The sequence below is a fragment of the Myxocyprinus asiaticus genome, chromosome 28, assembly GCF_019703515.2.
Source record: "Myxocyprinus asiaticus isolate MX2 ecotype Aquarium Trade chromosome 28, UBuf_Myxa_2, whole genome shotgun sequence".
NCBI lineage: Eukaryota > Metazoa > Chordata > Actinopteri > Cypriniformes > Catostomidae > Myxocyprinus > Myxocyprinus asiaticus.
The window spans coordinates 36,203,554-36,227,386 of record NC_059371.1 but is presented as its reverse complement, the minus strand read 5'-3'; the positions used below and the strand labels follow the sequence as shown (position 1 = coordinate 36,227,386).

Sequence of the window (23,833 nt, the reverse complement as noted above, 5' to 3'; positions counted from 1 at the left end):
CATTGTGTAGTTTGATTAAATATGATTGTAAATTGTGTATAAAAATAAATAAATAAATAAATAAATAATTGTATTTAGAACTAGTGATGTCCAGTTCATGAACGATTCATTCTTTTGAACCGGTTCTTTTTAGTGAACGAGTTGAACTAGTTCACCAAATAGAATCGTTTGAAACAGTTCGTGTCTCGAGTCAACACTGATCCACAATTTACTCTATCTTAACCTGTCTCTCGGATGTGTCTGACACTCCGAATCGAAATGAGCCGATAACCGAGAGTAATATGATCCTACAACTGGTGATATCTGCTTTTGCCAACTCTTCTTTGTAATTAACCGCTCCAACTAGTTCACAAATCGGACTGAACGCTGGGGTAGCAACAGCTCTCGAGTCAACAGTACAATGAGTTGCTCGTAACAGTTCTCGAGTCAACAGTACACTGAACTGAGAATCGCATCTTTCGGAGGTGTCCGACATACTGAGAACCGATGAGCTGCTGATATTGAGCATGTGTATGGTTAAGGGGCAAAATGTATGTTTCAGATGTATTTTGCTGAACATGTTCATGAGAGTGTAACTAATAAAACATACTGGAAATATGTTTATGACTTGATTGTATTATCGTTTTATCAACATATGAAGATGATCCAGTCTACAGCTCACGAGTCAACAGTACATTGAATCGATCACAGCAGTTCTCGAGTCAACAGTACACTGATCCGAGGACAGCAGCTCTTGAGTCAACAGTACATTGAATCGATCACAGCAGTTCTCGAGTCAACAGTACACTGATCCGAGGACAGCAGCTCTTGAGTCAACAGTACATTGAATCGATCACAGCAGTTCTCGAGTCAACAGTACACTGATCCGAGGACAGCAGCTCTTGAGTCAACAGTACATTGAATCGATCACAGCAGTTCTCGAGTCAACAGTACACTGATCCGAGGACAGCAGCTCTTGAGTCAATAGTACATTGAATCGATCAAAGCAGTTTGCGAGTCACCAGTACACTGAACTGAGAATCGCCACTTTCAGACATAATACTGAGAACTGCTGATCAGTGAGCAGCTGATGAGCACGCGTGAACCGAGGACTTGAATGAGGGGGCAAAACTTTTCAGTCGAGAGATGTAAACAAATTTTACTATTGAGTATTGTGCATGCATATTATATCTGAAGTTGTGATGAGCTGGATCATGGTTTCTGTAAAAAAGGGTGAGTTGATTAAGACTAGTTTATTCACTTTTTATGCTTTAAACGTGTAGAACATTCACGTTTGGATTTCAGTGTCAGTATTGGGTGCTTTAGGTGCAAAACTTTAATGTAGGATTATTGTAAAATCACTGAATGAAACACTGATGACAATAAACAGCCTTATTATTATAACTTATTTAAATCAAATGTTATAATCAGCAATATTCCCTTACATATGGCTTTATTGAATGTGTTAGTGATTGTATTCTACGACGCCGGCGTGTTAGCATTATATGTAGTGACGTCATTACGTGATGACGTAAATGAACTGGTGAATCGGATCTGGCCAGCTCTGATAACCTCAGGATACCAGTCCTTTCAAACCTTTGTTTGTAGTTAACAAGATTTTAAAATTAATAAGAAATGTAACAGGTAGCCAATGTAACGATGAAAAAAAATGGGGCTAATATGATCATATTCCTTGGTTCTAGTCAGCACTCTGGCTGCTGCATTTTGAACCAATTAAAGTGTATTTATTGAACTTGCAGGACATCCTCCCAGTAATGCATTACAATAGTCTAGTCTTGAGGTCATGAATGCATGAATTTAGATTTTTGGCATCAGTAACAGAGAGTGTGTGTCATAACTTAGCAATATTTCTGAGGTGGAAGAATGCTGTTCTACAAACACTGGAAATTTGATTTTCAAAGGACAGATTGGTATCAAATATAACACCTAAGTTCTTCACTGTAGAAGACGATGTAACAGTACATCCATCGAGAATCAAATGATATTTTAGCAGCTTATTTTTAGAGGTTTATGTTCCAATAATTAGTACCTCTGTTTTGATGGAATTGAGTAGAAGGAAATTTCTGGCAATCCAATCTTTGATTTCACTGATACACTCTGCTAATTTGGAGAATTGTGAAATTTCTTTGGGTTTCGAAGAAATATAAAGTTGGGTATTGTCGGCATAACAGTGGAATCTTATTCCACGATTCCTGATAATATTTCTCAGGGGAAGCATATATAAGGAGAAAAGCAGAGGCCCTAAAAACTGATCCCTGTGGTACTCCATACTCCATACAGCTTTTGTTTGATTTGACAATTCCTCGTTTGCACAGACAAAGTGGTAGTGGTCTGCTAAATATGACCTAAACTGTGCTAATGCAAGCGAGGAGTTAATAATATTAAGAAGAGGTTCTAATATTACAGGGAATATCTCTTTTAAGAGCTTAGTTGGTATTGGATCCAACTTCCGGCACCGTAACGAGTGGCAGCTTGATACAACAGCTCTCTCTTTTTCTTTTTGCATTCGACTTTTTTCTTTTTTAAGTTTGTGTATTAGTATTAGTTTTTTAGTATTATGATAATATATAGATTGCTTGTTGGATTACGATGAGCAAGACAAAGAAGAACATTGTGACTAAAACAAAGACAAAGAATGCCATGACTATTGAACAACAATGTATAATGGTCTATTCACATGAGGAGCTCCTTCAGTGCCAGAGTCGAGCGGTTGCATGTCCAAGGGAGATTCCGGTGGAGTTAAGAATACAGAGAAGAGGAGCGCATACCGGCTTGTTGGTGAGAAAAAGGAAGATGGATAGGAGGTGGAGATACAAGCCGTGTTTTCCCACTGTTGTTATGGGGAATGTGCATTCGCTGACTAATAAGATGGATGAACTTTTGGCCTTGGTGAGCGGACAGCACGAGTATCGGGAGTGCAGCGTGTTATGTTTGACGGAGACATGGCTGAACGGGAAAATACCTGATTGTTCAGTGGAATTGGATGTTTTTGGATGCTACCCAAGCCATGTTACTATGAAGGGTACTGTCTGTACGCCTGATGTTGAGCTGTTGGCCGTCAGGTGGAGGCCATACTATCTGCCCCAGGAGTTTTCGGCCGCTACTGTTGTCATTGTTTACATTCCACCTTCGGCAATGGCACGTGCCCTTGACGTCATTCATTCCACCATTGCAGACCTGCAGACATGACATCCAAGTGCACTTTTTATAATAAATTAAGACTTTAATCATGCCAAAATTTCGAAGACTCTGACCAATTTTACCTAGTATGTAACCTGCAGCACTAGAGGGGATAAGACCTTGGATTTGCTGTATGCTACTGTTAAGGAAGCGTACAGTGTCACCATCCTTCCTCCCCTCTGTAAATCAGACCACTGTCTTGACACAGCTTACTCCTACACATACGCCTGTTGTTAGGAGACAGTCTATCATTTCCAAGACTGTGCAGCTGTGGTCTGTGGAGGCACAGGAGGCTCTGATGGAGTGCTACAGGATAACTGGTTGGGAGTTGTTTCAGGAAATTCATGGGGATGACATCGAGCGTCTCACTCAGTGTGTAACTGATTACACCAGGTTCTATGAAGAGAGTGTTGTCCCCACCAAGAAGGTTCGCTGTTTTCCCAATAACAACAAGCCTTAGATTAATAGGGACATTAAAGCCCTGCTGAATAGGAAGAAGAGAGCCTTTAGGACTGGTGACAGTGAGGAAGTTAAGAAGGGTATATAGAAGGAGCTGAGGAGAGTTAAGGAGTGTTATAAAAATAGGATTGAGGGGAAGCTGCAACAGAACAATCCAAGAGAGGTGTAGAGGGGAGTAAAGAATATTACTGGTATGAAAGGGTCAGAAAGTATAGTGGAGGGGACAAAGGGATGTGCTAATGAGTTAAACCAGTTTTTCAAAAGGTTTGAATCAGCAACACAGGTTGAAGTTTCCTCCATGTCTCTTTAAATGTCCTCACTCACACCCCTATGAAGGCAGGCCCCTCTCATACCTCGGCTATCCCCTCCTCTACAGATCTCCCTGTGGCACCACATGATGGGGTATGACAACTACAGCTGATCTCTACCAATTAGTAGATAATGCTGCCCATCCCTTAGAGAACGATATTACAACACTTCCCACATCTAGGAAGATAGCATTACCAACACAATCACCCTCCACCATACTCTTAACTACCCCAGACATAATGATCACGAATGATCAGGTGAGACGGAAGCTCACTAAGATTAGGACTAATAAGGCCAGAGGACCTGACAACATCAACCCGCAGGTGCTTCAAGTCTGTGCGTAGCAGCTGGCAGTAGTGTTTCGACATCTTTTTGTCCTCTCCCTGAGACTGCAAAGGGTGCCTAAAATTTGGAAGACATCCTGTATTGTCCCCATGCCCAAGAAAAGACACCCTGCTGTACTCAACGACTTCAGGCCTGTGGCCTTAACGTAACATGCAATGAAGATCTTTGAGAGGATGGTTCTGCAACATCTTAGGTCCCTGGTACGCGATTATCAAGATCTGTTGCAGTTTGCGTATCAGGCTGATATTGGTGTGGAGGATGTTATTATTTACATGTTTCACAGAGCTTACACACGTCTGGAGATGCCACAAAGTATTGTGAGGATAATGTTTTTTTACTTCTCAAGTGTTCCAGCCACTCCAGCAGGCTAAGCTCTCTGCGATGCAGGTGGATCAGGACCTTGTGGCATGGATTACAGACTACCTTACCAACAGGCCGCAGTATGTCAGGTTGAAAGGCTGCTTGTCAGATGTGGTGACGTGCAATACTGGTGTACCACAGGGAACTGTATTGTCACCATTCTTATTCACTCTCTACACCTCTGATTTCAGTTTTTATTCGGGAACTTACAGAAGTTCTCGGATGACTCCTCCATTGTCGTCTGTATTACAAATGATAAGGATGAGGAGTATAGAGATCTGATTAAGACCTTTATAGGATGGTGCAAAAGTAATCATCTTCAGCTCAACATTGGGAAAACTAGGGAGCTGGTGGTGGACGTTCGACGTAGTTAGAGGCCCCTCATTCCTGTTACCATAAAAGGAGAGGGAGTGGAGATAATGGATACCTACAAGTTCCTTGGGGTGCAACTTAACAACAAATTGGACTGGTCAGAAAATACTGAGGCCCTATATTTACATTTATGCATTTGGCTGATGCTTTTATCCAAAGCGACTTACAGTGCCCTGATTACAGGGACAATCCCCCTGGAGCAACCTGGAGTTAAGTGCCTTGCTCAAGGACACAATGGTGGTGGCTGTGGGGATTGAACCAACAACCTTCCACTTACCAGTTCAGTGCTTTAGTCTACTGCATCACCACCACTCCTACACACCACTCCTGGGGCAGATATATATAGGAAAGGACAGAGCGGGAAATTCTTTTTGAGGAGGCTCAGGTCTTTTAATGTGTGTTCTAGTGTGTTCTAGGACTTGTGGTGCCAATAAATTAGGTAAGCTGGTGAGGAAGGCAAGATCTGTGGTGGGGATAGAACTGGACAGTGCAGAGGAGGTGATTGAAAAGAGGAAGAGAAGAAAGCTAGAAGCTATTGTGAACAATCCATCACATCTGTCTAAACATACATATTGTGGCTTTTGATGTTTTGTTAAGTTATGTTAGCTCTTCATGATCTATGACAGCGAAGGATTCAAGCTGCTCATGAGGAAAATTAGGAGATACTGTTTTCTGTGGTACTGTGACAGATGATTGCATAATTTCAGTTTTATTTCTGATTATTTCAATTTGATCAGTTAAGAAATTCATGAAGTCATTATTATTGTGCTGCATTGGAATTTCTGGTTCAGTCAAGGCTTTATTCCTAACCAATTTAGGCACAGTACTGAAAAAACACCTAGGATTGTTGTGGTTATTTTTTATGTGTTGTGCCTGTCTATATTTATAGACACTATCCTTCCATGCACCACGAAATACCTCTAATTTTGTATTCTTCCACTTGTGCTCCATTTTCCGAGCTGCTCTCTGGAGAGCATGAGTGTGATCATTGTACCATGGTGCTGGGCTTTTTTCTTTAATTTATTTAATAGAAGGGGGGCGACACTATCAAGAGTGATAGAGAAGACTGTATTTATATTTTCTGATATTACTTCAAGTTCTTCTAGACTTTTTGGCTTATTAAATATATGAGATAAATCTGGAAGATTATTAGTGAAGCTAACTTTAGTGGTCGAAAGAATAGTTCTACCTGAATGATAGTGTGGTGTCGATTTAGTAACATTAGCTAATCGCAGCATACAAGAGATAAGGTCTTTGACATCTGAGATGTCATCGCTCTGCAGCAGAATTTCTATAGTATCAATATCAACTCCATATGACAGAATTAAATCTAGCGTATGATTATGGCGATGAGTTGGTCCTGTCACATTTTGTCTGACTCCAAGAGAGTTTTTGAATATCAATAAATGTTAATCCCAATGTGTCTGTGGTGGTGGGGGCATGGTTGAGCGCCAGCTTGTTAATGGAGAGCAAGATCAGGAGATGAGAACGGTAAGGATCATCACCTGGCATTGATTGTCTCTAACAGCTGTTTGTCACTGCTGTGAGAGTCAGAGACGGATTTAAGAGCGAGCCAGATGCCAGTGAGAGATAGAGAGAACTACAACACACACCCCGAGACTGTGTTAAGCTGTGTGCGTTGAAGTGTGATTATAAAGTGAAGTGCTGAAAAGCCAATTTTGTGTTATAAAATAAATACCGTTTGAGATGGATTTGCCGTCTCCTGCTTCCTCCTTGCAACCCCATTATGAACTTTGTTACACTGGTGCTGAAACTTGTGAATTAAGGGAGGAAGAATGCTGCCATGGATGCCTCAACTCTGGAGGACGTTTTCAAGACCCTCGCCAGCATCCACCACATATACAACATCAGGCCCTCCTCAAGCTGCACACAGAACAGGAGCAGTGGTTTATTGTGCTCCTCCAGGCCCAAGCAGAGGACCGGCAGGTGCTCCGGAGCTTGCTGCACCAGGAGGGTGCTGCCACCACAACCCCAGACCCAACAACCGCCCCGCCCCATGTTCCGCTAGTCAAGATGAGCCCCCAAGACGATCCAGAGGCCTTGCTAGAGCTCTTTGAGCAGACGGCGGGGGCCTGCAGATGGCCGAGCACCCAGTTGGCGGTCTGGTTAATACCACTGTTGTCCGGGGAAGCCCAACTCATGCCGCAGCAGTTACCTACAGAGAACCTCCTGGTGTACGCCGACTTGAGGAAAGCCATCCTGCAACAAGTCGGCCAGACACCTGAGCAGCAGCAGCACCAACACTTCCGCTCGCTGACCATTGGCGAGCACGGCCGCGCATTTGCCTTTGCCCAGCAGCTCTGGGATGCCTGCCAGAGGTGGTTGCTGGCTGAGCAACACGACGTCGGAGCTGTGATTGACCTGGTGGTACTGGAGTGGTTTATCACTCGACTTCCGAGAGAGACGGCAGAGTGGGTCCAGTGCCACTACCCAGCATCGCTCCAAACGGCCATCCAGCTGGCAGAGGACCACATAGCAGCATATTCAGGAGCCGGCGAGCCCCGAGATCCTTCTCTCTCTCTCTCCCTCTCGTCTCCCCTCCTTCCCCTTCTTTCCGTCCTGTTCCTCCTCCACGGAAACAGGTAATGCCCCCTCCCAAACCGGCTTTTCGGCTCTGTTTCCCCTGCCCCTCTCCGCTCTCACTCCCAGGTTGGTGGACCTGCTGCCATAGGCACAAGTGTAGAGCCTGGGCCAGTCTGTTGGAGCTGCAGGGAGCCCAGGAATTTCTGGGACCAATGCCCGGAGATGGAGGTAGAAAAATTGGTTCGGGCCCCCGACGCATCGCAGGCTGCCAACGATCAAGCTGGGACATACCACATACCCGTGAGTATTAAAGGGGGTACATACCAGGCCTTGGTGGATTCGGGTTGCAGCCAAACCTCCATCCATCAATGCCTGGTTCAAGATGAGGCTTTGGGTGCTAGTCACAAGGTGAAGGTAAGGTGTGTGCATGGGGACATCCATGATTATCCTGTAGTGACTGTGACGATTCAATTGCAGGGACAAAAGCATAGGGTCGAGACTGCGGTTAGTTCCCGTCTCACCCATCTGCTAATTTTGGGCACGAATTGGCCAGCGTTTTCCACTTAATTAAGGGAAATTTGTGCAGGTGGGTCCTGAAACAGAGCATCTCGGTGTGGGATTCGTGATGTGCTGGCTGGGGAGGCAGAGCCGGGGCCGTCTACATAAGCTCCGCATCAGGATGTCGTAAGGGAGGGGAAAGTCTTGGCTTCCCCAGCCATTAGAGGATTCCACACCAGAGATTTCTCTCTGGAGCAGATGTGAGATGAGACTCTTAGGCACGCCTTCAACCAAGTGAGAGTGATTGATGGTCAATGACTTAAGCCAGACATTGCACTCGCATATCCGTACTTTTCTATTAGAAATGGCCAGTTGTATCGAGTGATGCAGGACACTCAGACAAAAGAAGATACAACACAGATATATACCGAAGAGCCATCAGGAAATGTTATTCCAGATGGCTCAATATAATCCTGATGGCGGGTCACTTAGGGCAGGAAAAGACACTGGCCCGTTTCTATTGGCCGGGTATTCGCGGGGATGTTCGCAGATGGTGTGCGGCATGCCGTGAATGTCAGCTGGTGAATCCACCAGCCTGCCTTTGTGCCCGCTTCCTCTGATCGAGGTCCCCTTTGGAAAACTTGGTATGAACCTCGTTGGGCCATTAGAATGAACGGCACATGGGCATCACTTTGTGTTGGTTCTGCTGGACTACGCAACGTGATATCCGGAAGCAGTGCAGGATTTAAAGAAGGGTTATTGGCAGATCCCCTTAACACCAATGTCTGTGAGAAAGCAGCCTTCTCCACACTGTTTGGGTTACACCAATTCGTGACCCTTCCGTTCGGTTTGTTTGGGACCTGGCTACATTTCAGCACCTTATAGACCGAGTCCTCAGACTGCATTCTGCATACGCTGCTGCCTATCTGGATGACATCATTATATACAGTAATGTTTGGCAGCGGCATATGCAGCATCTGAGGGTGGTTCTGAGGTCGCTGCGACGGGCGGGACTCACGGCAAACCCCAAGAAGTGTGCAACTGGATGGGTAGAGTTACGGTATCTTGGGTTCCACTTGGGTCATGGGCAGGTGAGTCCCCAAATTGATAAGACCGCAGTGGTTGCAGCCTGCCTGAGACTTAAGGCCAAAAAGAAGGTGAGACAGATCCTGGGGCTGGCTGGCTATTATAGAAGATTTGTGCCTAATTATTCTGATGTCACAAGCCCGCTGACCGATCTCACTAAAAAGGGAGCCACAGACCTGGTCCAGTGGTCAGAGCCATGCCAACAGGCTTTTATGCAGGTGAAAGCTGCGCTTTGTGGCAGGCCGTTGTTACATGCTCCTGATTTTTCTCTCCCTTTTGTTGTACAGACCAACGTGTCGAATCAGGGGTTGGGATCCGTGTTGTCCCTGGTGGTCGAGAGGGAGGAGCACCCGGTGCTGTACATCAGCATTAAGCATTATTAGTTCAGAAGACTCAAACTTATATCCTGTCCTCTAAATAACACCAAAGATTTCACTGTAAATTTCAGCAACACCTCCTCCTTGACCCTTCAGGCGAGGCTCATGTTTATAACAAAAACCTGGGGAAGTAGATTCATTTAAACTAATATATTAATCTGGTTTAAGCCGGGTTTCAGTCAAACAGAGCGCATCCAAATTATGATCTGTGATAATTTCATTTACAATTTTGTTACGTATACAGGTACTTAAAGAATTAGTGGAAAATGGGTGCACAATACAAAAGTATTTTGTGACAGGACCAACTCATCGCCATAATCATACGCTAGATTTAATTCTGTCATATGGAGTTGATATTGATACTATAGAAATTCTGCTGCAGAGCGATGACATCTCAGATGTCAAAGACCTTATCTCTTGTATGCTGCGATTAGCTAATGTTACTAAATCGACACCACACTATCATTCAGGTAGAACTATTCTTTTGACCACTAAAGATAGCTTCACTAATAATCTTTCTTTAGCTAACATGATTTATTTTTCTGGTGCTTTGGTTGCTTATCTGATCTGTTATTACAATAATTGTGGAAGAAGTAGAACAGTTCATTTAATCATGGAGATCTATGGTTTCCTCTTAGCATGAGACATTCAATTATCAACGATATAGGTTGAGATTTGGGGGAGTATGCATGTTACTAACCTGTCTTTCACAAAAACGAACCTCACACATCATTCCAGAGTCATTCTGGTCTGTTTGATATGACGATAAGCAATAAGTTCTTTAAACTTTCAGCCAAGTTATTTTACACAGTTGATCTAACATCACTAATCGACAGGTGCCAGTCCAGAAACGTATAATTACATGCTTTCTATCATCACAGTGATGATTTGCATACCTAATAAGAAGTGTGACAATGACATGAATCAAGATTAATGAAGTTGGATATAAAGTTTTACCAATTGGCATTAAAGATTGTGCTAATGTGCTCTTTTCAAGGTTAAAATTAACAGAAATAAAAACATTTCTGAATTGTGTATTGTTTTAGGATACTCTCATTTGAAAAATTGTAGAAGTGAACTGATTGATATAACCATTTCTTTCTCTTGTTTGATCATCTACAAAGAGTGAAGAACTGAACCTGCATAAATCCAATTTGTGAATCAGTTAAACTGTCTGGATGCTAATCAACATGAATGCTGAGAATACAACAGATGCTTTTGAATATAAGTATAAATATGATGACGACCTGTGTATCAAAGAGGAGGTGGTGAAAGTTGGATTTATTCTCATTCCACTGTTTTTCACACTAAAGGTTGTGCTGAGCTGCACCAGTAACACCCTGGTTCTGGTTATCTTAGACTCTCTCTATATATAACTATATTTTTATAGCACCTTTTAGCAATTTAGCACAAAGTGCTTCACAAAACAAAAAGTCTTTTTAAACAAGACTTCAAAACAGACACAGATTCAGCAGATCTTATATCCCAGGGCAGGCTATTCCATAATCGTGGAGCCTTCACTACAAAAGCTCTTTCACCTTTAGTTTTGCATCTGGATCTTGGAACAGCCAACAGTTCATGACAAGAAGATCTAAGAGATCTAACTGTTTCAAAAGGTCTTAAAAGTTCTGCTAAATAATCTGGCACCAAACCAAGAAATGCCTTATAAGTAATTAATACAACCCTAAAATCAACCCTAAAATGAATTGGTAACCAGTGCAAAGAAGCTAAAACTGGAGTAATATGATTAAAAGTGCAACATTTTGCACTGATTGTAGCCCTGCTAAAGTGTGTTGATTTAAATTTGAAAACAGGGCATTACAGTAATCAAGGTGAGACAAAATAAAAGCATGAACAAGCTTCTCTGTATCCCTAAAACTTAGAACATGTCTCACCGTGGAAATGTTCCTTAAGCAAGACTGAACTAACTTCCTGACATGATATTCAAAATTTGAAGTAGTATCAAAATAGACGCCCAGATTTCTCACCACCTGCTAAATATTTGTGCCTTCCTGATTGAGTGCTGACTCAGTTTGACTTTTTTTAAAACCATGACCGATTATAACTACCTATTTTATCAGTATTTTTTATATCTGCTATACAAGCTTGAAGAACATTTAAATTAGTCAGATCATTGGGATTCAATGACAAATACAACTGTAGGTCATCTGCATAGCAATGAAAATGTATGTTGTATTTTCGAATCACAGAACAAAACGGAAACATATATAAAGAAAACAAAATTGGCCTTAACAGGGATCCTTGTGGAACACAATTTATTGTTGAAGAGGAGGACATCTCATCTCCAACAGACACTACAAATTTCCAATTTGACAAATAAGAAACAAATCAGTCTAAAGCCACCCCAGATATGTCCACCCATCTCTTCAGTGTATCAGTTCAAACTGAATGATCAGCAGTATCAAATGCTGCAGTTAAAACAAGGAACACTAAAAATGGAGCACTCTCCAGCATCCTCCACCATCAATAAGTCATTTGTCACCCTAAGAGGGGCAGTTTCTTTACTCTGGCTTTCTGAAATTTCTCAAAAATACTGTTATCCTTCACTACCTCCAGCAGTTGCTTAGCTACTGCTTTCTCTTATTATTTTAGAGATGAAAGGTCATTTTGAGATTGGTCTATAGTTATTCGAAACTGAAGGATCTAATGAGGGTTTCTGTAGAATCGGTTGAACTATTACAGTCTTTAACTCCTCTGGGACACATCCTGACACAAGCAAGTTATTTACTATAGACAACAAAGTATGGCCTAAAATCCCAATTATTTCCTTGAAAAGCCTTGAAGGAACAACATCTGTTTGGCAACTAGATGGTTTCAAATGATGAACAATTTTATATGCGTAGATCTTGCTCTGAGGCAGGCGAGAAAGAATCCAACGAATTCTCCCTACAACCCGATGTTTCCACACAAGGTAACAGAGGAATAATATATGCCCTTATGTTGGAGACCTTGTTAACAAAAAAAAAAGATTAAAATGTGTTACAATCTATCGGACAAAATGCAGCAACAGACACAGGGTTGATCAGATTATTAATTGTATTGAATAAAAACCTAGCGTTATGGTAGTTAGTAGTTGTTAGTTCAGAAAAATACACAGTTCTTGCAGCTTTAACTGTCTTATTGTACAGCAAAAGTGATCTTTCATATGCTCAAAGTGAACATGAAGTTTAGATGATTTTCAAGCACATTCTGCCTTCCAACACTTTCTCCTTAAAATGTGAATATCATCGTTTATCCAAGGGGATTCTTTACTTTTGAGCTAGTTCTTGTTTAGACACAGACAATTGAGTCTAACAGTGACACACACAAATAACTGAAATCTTTAAACTGATCAGTTGTGCTGGCATCATAAACCCAGTTTTCAGAAGAAGCAGAAAAATGGATGAAAATCTATTTACAATTTCTGGAGTTATAGTATGATATCGATATGAGCAACTTGTCTTACTTTTCATTGCAGTTAATATAATGTGATCTGACACACAAGTGTCCTCTATTTTCAGATTACTCCGCACTAACCCAAGAATAAACATCAGATCTAACGTATGACCTTGATTATGTGTTGGACCAGATACATGCTGCTCCAGATTAAAAGACTGAGTAATGTTTAAAAATATTTTAACCACAGGATCATCAGCCCTGTCTACATGAAAATTAAAAACCTCAACAATAATCATCTTATCATATTTTTTTGATTTTCTCCCCTTTTTCTCCTCAATTTGGAATGCCCAATTCCCAATGCGCTCTAAGTCCTCGTGGTGGCGTAGTGACTCGCCTCAATCCGGGTGGCGGAGGATGAATCTCAGTTCCCTCCGTGTCTGAGACAGTCAATCTGCACATCTTATCACGTGGCTTGTTGAGCGTATTACCGCGGAGACATAGGCTTCACGCTGTTCTCTGCAGCATCCACCCACAACTCACCACGTGCCCCACCGAGAGCAAGAACCACATTATAGCGACCATGAGGAGGTTAATCCAATGTGACTTTACCCACCCTAGCAACCAGGCCAATTTGGTTGCTTAGGAAACCTGGCTGGAGTCACTCAGCATATCCTGGATTCGAACTCGCGACTCCAGGGGTGGTAGTCAGTGTCTTTACTCGCTGAGCTACCCAGGCCCCCCATCTTATAATATTTTAAAACCAAATCAGAGAGCAGTTTTGAGAATTTATCCCTAAAATTGGTATTATAATTTGGAAGACGATATATCACACAACAAAATATAGGCTCTTTACCTGTTATTTTAAACTGAAGAACTTCAAAGGAAGAGTACGAGAGTCTCAAGTCTCTGACCAACATTTTCATCCTCAATTTAGCTCTGTCAGAATGTAGAATGTGAAAGAAGCACTGTTGGCTTTCTCACACTGTTGCTTGAACCCTGTGTTTTACGTTTTTGTTGGTGTACAATTCAGGAACCATGAGAAAATTATACTGCAGAGGATTTTTTTTTTAGCAAAAAAACATCTGTCCAATCAAGATAGACTGGCAAAAAGCATTCACAAGATTCTATGTACTGACAGAAACCTCAAGTACGTTCACCAGTTGCAATGAGCCAATCATGAGTTCTAAAATCCTGTATGTCATTGAAAATTAAGTTAATGCACGGTTCTCTGGAATACTTGATTCTGATTGGTCAATTGTGGCAGTTCGCAGTCAAACATTTTTGCATAGTGACCACTATACTATATACGGTTGACCCAGGCAACCGATTAACTGGATAGCAGTGCTAGTTTCATGTCTCTTATACCTTTATATACTGTATATGAATTGGAGAGGACATAATGCAAAAGTTAAAAAAGCCATTCACCTGTTTAGTCTATAACGCACGTTAGCAAGATGGGTATAACAAATGCTATTGTTTTTACATTGTTTGGGCTAAAGAAGCACAATTTATGATACCACTGTTGTCAGTTTTTATTCCTGATTAAAATATGTTATTTGAATGTTGTTTTGATCAACAGTTTTGGAGATTTCAGTCATTCCCTATTCAAGTAAATGGGTGCTGTGCTACTGTAGCATGATTGGAAATGGCTAGCCGGAGGCGTTACCAATGTGATTAGATAATACAGTTCCTCAAGTAGTTCATTTACAGTTACACTTAACGCCAAGTAAATATTTTCCAATTTCAGTAAAAATGAGGCCAATTTCAGCTCAATATCTTTGGTCAAATCTCTAAATTTTTCATCAGTTGGTTCCTCTAATAGTAAATCTTCACTCAACTTATCAGTGGCGACTGAATAAAATGCAGAGGGACTGCCGGTTTGTATATCAACTATTCCAGGTTTTAAATCGCTAACTGTAGATGAGTTATGTTTTCTCCCAACTTAACCCTTTGACGCATACGATCACGCCATTTGGTGCATGACGTAATCATACTGCTAAATTCAAATCTGTTTTTGTGCTATGGCTGACACACTGATATCTATGGAAGTGGCAATAACTGAGAAAAGCATTTCAAACATAAATTAACAACATGCTTTACTCATGTCAAACACACATTGTGTAGGTCAATATAATGTTTACTCAATTCTTCTCCCAGTTCACCAGCCACTCACTTTCACATCTTTTGGGAGAAGTGGATGAGTTTACGTAATGTAAATCCGACAGGCTATGACTCTGTGACTGCTTTGCAGCATAAACAAACTTTGCTGCGCCCATAGCCCGTTATAACTTACTGATCATCTAACATGATCGTTATAAAAGTAGTTAAATCATAAAATACATTTACTTACATATATTTAAGAATCAGAATATCATATATTTCACAATCTAGTCAAAAAGTTAATTAATATTTTAAATGAGTAATGGAATAAATGGAATAAAAATGGAATAAAACCGACACATCAGTCATACAGCGCCACTGTGACCGCAAAGTGTCACGTGACAAGCTTGATGCGTCACCATGGAAATAGGATTGTGAAAATAACACACCTTTAAAAAACTCATGTGTGAAAAAGAGATGAGCTGAATCACTGAGAACATTTCAGGTTTGTGCTCCAAAGGAAACTTTAATCCAATTAAAAAATAATGGATTTTCACTTAAGCATCAACTTAAAACATTTAGTCTGTACAAACAAAGACATGTCGTTGTCCTTTTCTGCATATCGCGTCCCCTTCGGCATATTGTGGCACCATTTTGTGGCCCTCTTTAGCCAGTTGTGGCCCGTTCGGCATAACGCGGCCGCCCGTTCAGCCCTGGTGTAAAGTTCAGGAATCATCTGAAAATGATACTGCAAAAGAATTTTCAACCCCCAAAAAATCTTCAACTCCAATCAAGGCAGATTGGCAAAAAATAATTTGATAAGTTCTATGTACTGACAGAATTCTCAAGTACTTTCACCGAATGCAATGAGCCAACCATGAGTTCTAAAATACAGTGTGTAATTGAAAATTGTACGTAGAGTTAATGCAAGACACTCTGGAACACTTTGTTCTGATTGGTCAATCGTGACATTTTGCAGTCAAACATTTCAGTATAGTGAAAGATAAAATACATTATATGGCCAAGACTATGTGATTGATGGACATTTAATTTTAAAACAATAGGATGTTTTAGGTGCTCCGATCCCTGATCGCCAGAGAGGGGGCTGGTGCTGTGACCTCCCCGGAGCCCACCCCACCCATGGCTCTGATGAAGATGGGGCCGGATGATGACCCAGAGGCCTTCCTAGACTTATTTGAGAAGACTGCTGAGGTATGGAGGTGTCCTCCTGACCAGTGGGTGGCCCGCTTATAGCCCCTACTCTCCGGAGAGGCGCAGCTGGCGGCACAACAGTTTCCCACTACCAGCCTCCTTAACTACCAACACCTAAAGAATGTCATCCAGCAACGGGTGGGTCGCAGCCCCGAGCAGAATCATCAGCTCTTTAGATCCCTGAGCTTTGGTAAGCATGGCCACCCGTTCGCTTCTGCCCAACAGCTTCGGGATGCATGCCAGAAATGGTTGCTGGTGGAGGGAACCCGCGGCACTGTGGACGTTGTCGATCTGGTTGTACTGGAGCAGTTCATCTCCCAGCTTCCTCGAGGAATGTCTGAGTGGGTCCAGTGTCACCATCCAGCGTCGCTGGAGGAGGCTGTCCAGCTGGCAGGGGACTACATGGCGGTGTTTCCAGGAGGCAGTGATGCAGTGTTTTTTTCTTCTCCCTCTTCTCTCTCAACCCCCTATGTGTCACTCTTCCCCACCTCCCATCCTTCCCAGTCCCGCCAAGTTCCAGCTCCCTGGAAGTGGGGAGGAGCCCTGCCCAAAACCCATCCCCGGTCCAGGGGACCCCTCCCCTGTCCCTCCTACTCCCCCCGTCTCCCTCCGCTATCCTTCCCAGGTTGACGAGACTGCCCATATGAGTGTGGAAGGAAAGCCTGGGCCGGTCTGTTAGAGCTGTGGGGAAGCCAGGCACTGCCAGGATCGATGTCCGGTGATGGAGGTGGGGACACTGATCCAGATCCCTGACACTCCACAGGTCGCCCCCGATCGGGCAGGGGCATATCAGATACCGGTAAGAGTAAAAGGGGATACACATCAAGCTTTGGTGGATTTGGGTTGTTCCCAAACCTCTATCCACCAACTCTTGGTGCAATTCGGGGCATTGGGTAAGAATAAACAGGTGAGGGTGAGGTGTGTGCATGGTGACATTCACAAGTATCTGGTGGTTACCACTGAGATACAATTCAGGGGAAAAGAGCATAGAATTGAGGCTGCAGTTAATTCCCACCTCACCCATCCACTAATTCTGGGAATTTTAAATAAATTAAAAAATGTATTGAGGAGAATGTGTGTGGATAGGTTCTGCAAAGTGGCATCGCAATGTGTGACATGCGACGCTATGGCTGGAGAGGCGGTACCAGGGCAGTCAACGTCGGCCCCACGTCATAATGACGCAGACAAAGGAATTCCCATACTCAGGTGCCTCCCTGAGGGGGATTTTCCTCTGGAGCAGTCGCGTGATGAGTTCCTCAAGAACGCTTTTGACCAAGTGAAAGCAACTGATGGTCAACAGCTCCAGCCCAAAGTTGCGCTCACATACCCATACTTTTCTATTATTAAAAAGCAGATGTATCGAGTGACGCAGGACACTCAGACCAAAGAGAATACAACTCAGCTATTAGTACCAAAGAGCTGTCGGGAAACACTCTTCCAGGCAGCTCACTATAACCCAGTGGCTGGCCACTTAGGTCATGAAAAGACTTTGAACTGTATAATGGCCCATTTTGTTTGGCCGGGCATTCACGGCAACATATGCAAATGGTGTGTGGCATGCCGTGAATATCAGTTGGTGAATCCACTGGCCACCCCAAAAGCACCATTGCGCCCTCTGCCATTGATCAAGGTCCCCTTTGAGAGAATTGGCATGGACCTCATTGGGCCATTAGAGCGGACTGCACGTGGGCATCACTTTGTATTAGTTCTGGTGGACTATGGAACGCGATATCCAGAAGCAGTGCCTCTACGCAACATCTCAGCACGTAGTGTTGCGGAGGCACTCTTCAAAATTATCTCCCGAGTGGGGACTCCAAAGGAAATCCTCACTGATCAAGGCACAACATTCATGTCATGTACACTACATGAACTGTATGAATTATTAGGCATTAAATCGATTCGCACCAGCGTTTATCACCGGCAAACCGACAGGTTGGTCGAACGATTTAATCGTTCGACCTTAAAAAACATGATTAAGTTCGTACATGAAGACGGTAAAAATTGGGATAATTGGCTCGAACCCCTGTTGTTTGCAGTATGAGAGGTCCCGCAAGCCTCCACGGGGTTTTCCCCATTTAAGCTTTTGTATGGGCGTCGGCCGCACGGCTTGCTCAACATCATACGGGAAGCTTGAGAGGAAGGACCTTCGAATAGCAAAAAACAAATTCAATAGGTTCTTGACCTTAGAGCTCCACACTTTGGGGCAGGTAACACAGGAGAATTTGCTCCAAGCGCAAGAACGTCAATGCCGAATGCACGACAGGGGCACTCGACTACGCAAATTCGCACAGGGAGATAAAGTGCTTATATTGCTGCCAACTTCAAGCTACAAATTACTTACCAAGTGGCAAGGACCCTTTGTGGTCACATGACGAGTTGGAGATCTCGATTATGAGGTTAGGCGAATGGATAGGGGAGGGGCATGTCAAATCTACCACCTCAACCTCCTCAAACAATGCAGGGAGGCAGTACCTGTAGCCTTGGCGGCGGTAGTTCTGGAGAGGGTGGAGCTCGGGCCGGAGGTGACTCCCAAACCAAATTAATTCACCCTGGTCCCTTGTGGAGACATTACCCGGTTGCAAGCTGAATTCACGAATGTGTTTTCACCCCTTCCCGGTCACACAAACGTTATAGAGCACCATATTGAGACCACCCCAGGGGTGGTGGTTCGTAGCTGCCCATATCGTCTTCCTGAACACAAGAAAAAGATCGTTCAGGAAGAATTGGTTGAAATGGGCATAATACAAGAGGCAGGCTGGATGTTACCCCGGCCTGAGTCGGCGGTGAGGGTATGTGGCATGGGGGTGTGGTCATGTGTCTGTTTGCGGGAGAGTGAAAGCAGTAAGGCTCGTCACCTGGGCTGTAATTACACTAACACCTGTCTGTCATTATAGTGATGGCGGAGGGAGACCTGATAAGGCACACCAGAGCATCAGAGTGGGAGAGAGAGTGGCAAAGGAACTGGTGTCTGAATGACTGGCAGCAATATCCAGAGACTGCATTTATATAGTTCTATGAGCCCTGTTTGAGTTGGCCACTGAGAGCCATTTTTCTGTTGACCTGACTGTGTGGAGGAAATAAATACTCACCTCAGCTGTTTGCTGTCTCCTGACTCTATTGCCCACAAACTTAGATTCTTCACAGTTTTCTTTTTCTTAAACAGGAACAGACTGTCTGAATGACATGTAAAGTAACAAACCACAGTTTGTTTTGTATCAACAAAACCACAGTGTGCAACTCAAGTCTATTCACAGGTTATACAGACAACACTTAAGGAAATAGTAGAAAATGGGTGCCAAATGCAAAAGCATGCTAACATGATTTACCTTTCTGATGGGTTTGGTTGCGTTTCTGATCTGATGTTACAAAAATCATGAAAAAAGCAGAGCAGTTTGTTTAATCTTGGAGATCTCAAAGCCACTTTAGTTTCCTTTGTGCATGTGACGATAAATTATCTACAGTATAGGTTGAGGTTTGGGGGAGGATGCATGTTACTAACCAGTCTTTCATAAAAACAACTCTCACACATCACTCCAGAGTCATTCTGGTCTGTTTGAAATGACGATAAGCAACAAGTTTATTAAACTTTCAGCCTAATTATTTTACACAGTTGATCTAACATCACTAATTGACAGGTGTACTGCAATCCAGGAATGTATTAAATGTTTTCATCACAATGAGGATTTGCATAACTAATAAGAATGCAACTGTTTTGTGTGACTATGGCATGAATCAAGATGAACTAAGATGAATCCAAAGTTTTCCACTATGCAAATCTGCATCGTATGGTAAAGTGCTGTTATGCTTTTCAAGGTAAAAATCAACAGAAATAATAAGAATTCAGGTAAAACAAAATGTTCGAGTCTTGTATTTTATATATTCACATTTGAAAAAGTTGTAGAAGTGAACTGACTGATATAAATGTATCTTTCTCTTGTTTGACCATCTTCAAAGGGTGAAGAATTGAACCTGCATAAATCCAATTTGTGAATCAGTGAAACTGTTTGCATGCCCATCAACATGAATGCTGAGAATACAACGGATGCTTCTGAATATGACTATGAATATGAAGATGAACTGTGTATCAAAGAGGAGGTGGTGAAATTTGGATCCATTCTCATTCCACTGTTTTTCACACTAGTGGTTGTGCTGAGCTGCATCGGTAACATCCTGGTTCTGGTCATCTTAGTGCTTAACAAGAGTCTCAAATCTCTGATCAACATTTTCATCCTCCATTTAGCTCTGTCAGATCTACTGTTCACTTTTGGACTTCCATTCTGGACATCTTACTACATTTGGGGCTGGACATTTGGAGAAATTGGCTGCAAAGCTGTGAAATTCCTGTTCTATCTTGGGTTTTACAGCAGTGTGTTCTTCTTAACTCTGATGACTATTCAGCGATACATGGTAGTTGTTCATCCTCTGTCGGACTGGGAGAAATGCAGAGGGTTTTCAATCGCTCCCTTTATCGTGTGGATCCTGAGTGGATTGGCTGCACTGCTGGGCTCACTTCGTAGCAAAGTCCTACAAGAACAATCAAGTAACAGCACATATTGTGAATACGACAGTACTGAAGTGAAACATGCCATTATTTATTTTCAAAATGCTTTTTTCTTCATTGCATTTGTGATTATGGGTTTTTGCTATGCAGGAGTACATCAAGCGATAACAAAATCACAAACCAATAAGAGACACAAGACTGTCAGACTAATTTTCTGTATTGCACTGGTGTTCTTTATTGGTTGGGCTCCATATAACATTGTTATGTTCTTAAGATCTTTGACCGATCATGGTTTATACCCGTTCACGTTATGTAAAATAAGCATTAACCTCGACTATGCATTTTATGCTTGCCGATTGTTGGCTTTTTCACATTGTTGCGTGAACCCTGCATTTTACATTTTCATAGAAGTTCCAGAATCATTTAAGAACAAATCTAAGGAGGATTTACCATCAGGGGCGGACTGGCCATTGGGAGAACCGGGACTTTTCCCGGAGGGCCGGCCACGAAACGGGCTGAAATGGGCCGCCGCGTTAGGAGGAGGCGTGAACCGGCTGAACGATCAACGTAACTTTTAATGTAAAACTCAACATAACACAAACAAAAACAAACACACACACATGCAGCGTGGCCGCGTGCGTCTCTCTCTTTCTCGAACTGGCGTCTCTGGCTCCCCTTTATCTCGCTCTCCTGCTGATCAGCTGATTCATCGCCAGCTGTGCAGCCTCACGGCCCGGCCATGCCCTCCTCCTCATCACAATTTATTTTGTACTTTTTTCTTTTCTTTGTTTTACTATTTTTCTTATTTTGTGACAGTAAATAATATATTCAATATATTTCTTATCAGACCAATGCACACGCCAAAAATGTGGATTTCAGTTTTTCATACTGAAAATAGTTACATATTAGGACTGCTAAAGGTCATTTATTTTATTACAAGCTTTAAAAAAAATTTTTTAAATACTTTTTAAATAGGTAATGCATTTATGCCTACTTCATTTGACATCAAAACGTTTTGCAATACAATTTTCAGTTATATAGTCAGTTATAAACATAAAATATGTTAGTTCAGTGTTTGTGAAGGTGGATATGAAATTCATAAATTCTCCTGACTTACTGTAAAAAAAAAAATAATAAAAAAAAAATATAAACCCATAACAACTATAGATAGGAAAATGCACATTATGCAGCTATGCTTTTGTGAGTTGACTGGAAAGTGGCATTTTCTTCCTTTACGTGACAAAATGTAAATCTGTGTGGTCTTTGTGAAAGGAAGCATAACATCATTGACCTACAAAAACAGGAAACATAAGATTTGAGATCATACCAACTTTATTTCTTTTTTCTCCGTTATTTTTAAGAGGTTAAATATGATAATCAAACAACAAAAATAAAAGCGGCAATGTAGATCTTTATATAAAACATGGTTTGTAAAACCAATACACCTATGTGTATTGGTGTATTACTTTGGGCAGTGGTAGCTCAGCGGTTAAGGCTCTGGGTTACTGATCAGAAGGTCGGGGATTCAAGCCCCAGCACTGCCAAGATACCACTGTTGGGCCCTTGAGCAAGGCCCTTGACCCTATCTGCTCCAGGGGCGCCGTATTATGGCTGACCCTGCACTCTGACCCCAGCCTAGCTGGGATATGTGAAAAAGAAGAATTTCACTGTATATGTGCAAATGTATAATGTGTGATAAATAAAGAAAATTATAAAACCCAATTTTCAGCTATTTAATAACACTGACTGGGCAATTTTGTACTTTCGCTGCTGATTCCAAACTATACCAAACGAAATACAGTATGCAGTGTTTCTTTGAAAAGTACACTACCAGTCAAAAGAAACACTTGATTAAATCTACGTATCTATGATCTATGCTTAAATGCCTGAGAGAATGCCCAGAGTGTGCAGAGCTGTAATCTATAGATGTCTACTTCAAAACTAAAATAAGATTTATAAATATAAGATAAATACCTTTTGATTTATTTAAAAATTTCTATACTTCCCATTAGTGTCATCACGGTACCAACATTTCAGTAGTCCAATACCAATTTCGGTACCACAGCATAAATATGCTAATATGACAATATGCTATTGAACAGTTACATTTCAATATAAGTAATAAATTAAAAGAAATGTATGTTTCCTTCAACTGTTTCTCAATCAAGGATGCATTGTTGAAGTGTTTTTAAGTAGTGCCCTACTGAAATCTGTTTTATTCTTTACCAAATCATGTTTTCCTTTTTATTATTATTATTTTCCAGAACTCCATGTTTTAGAATTTCATTTCATTTCATCATCAAAATTATGTCTAATCAATTAATTCTTAGAACTTTTAACTTTTCAACATGTCATTGCATTTTTTTGCCAAACTTACATTCATCAGCAGCCTTGCTTGTGATATATTACTTAATTATTATTATTATTATTATTATATCATTCCAGTAAATATTACATTTCACTATACAGTTGTAATATATTTCTGTCACAATTTCTTCAATTTCAGGGCTCTAGCTTATTTTTTGAAATGTGCTTTTATGATGATGTGTATTTTTTGCCTGAAGCTTCATTTTCCAGATAAACAGTTTGCAACAGGGAGACTTTTAATGTCTGAAATCTCATCTCTTTACACTGTCCTTTGAGTCTGACAAATTAAATGAGGGACACAGTTTTGGACTGTTTGTGTTTTAGATTAAAAAATGACCATATACACAAACACCAGTAATGTTATGTTTTAAATGTTATTACTGTGAAGCACTTTGGTCAACTCTGTTGTTTTAATTGCTATATAAATAAAGTTGAGTTGAGATTAAAGCGCAAATGCTGTGATTTAATTATATAAATATATAGTTTACATGTGCTGCGTGGTTCACAATAGATTAGTGCTCTGCTCTGTCATCTGATACAACGTGTCGTGAATGATTCCACCGTGTAACAATTTAATTTTTTTGGTTCTTGGGTAGTAAGTGTTATTTCCTAATTGCTTATGCCTCAAAAGTATAGAAAATGGCTATTACTCCCCACAAACTTTGCTTTTGTGACCAGGACAGTGATATTTTGAAATGTACCTATTTTCCAGAACATTCCAAAT

The 23,833-nt window shown here is 41.6% G+C and overlaps 1 protein-coding gene across 1 annotated transcript; it reads left to right on the top strand.

Moving 5' to 3' along the window:
* The first annotated feature begins 20,261 nt into the window (after positions 1–20,261).
* Positions 20,262–22,836, top strand: LOC127418806 (chemokine XC receptor 1-like). Its single transcript, XM_051659638.1, has one exon. The coding sequence runs from the start codon at positions 20,262–20,264 to the stop codon at positions 21,318–21,320; it is 1,059 nt and encodes a 352-aa protein (XP_051515598.1). The 3' UTR covers positions 21,321–22,836.
* Positions 22,837–23,833: the final 997 nt, after the last annotated feature.

Excerpts from the sequence above, each read along its gene's own strand:
- LOC127418806 (XM_051659638.1), top strand. The coding sequence starts at position 20,262 with ATGAATGCTGAGAATACAACGGATGCTTCTGAATATGACTATGAATAT.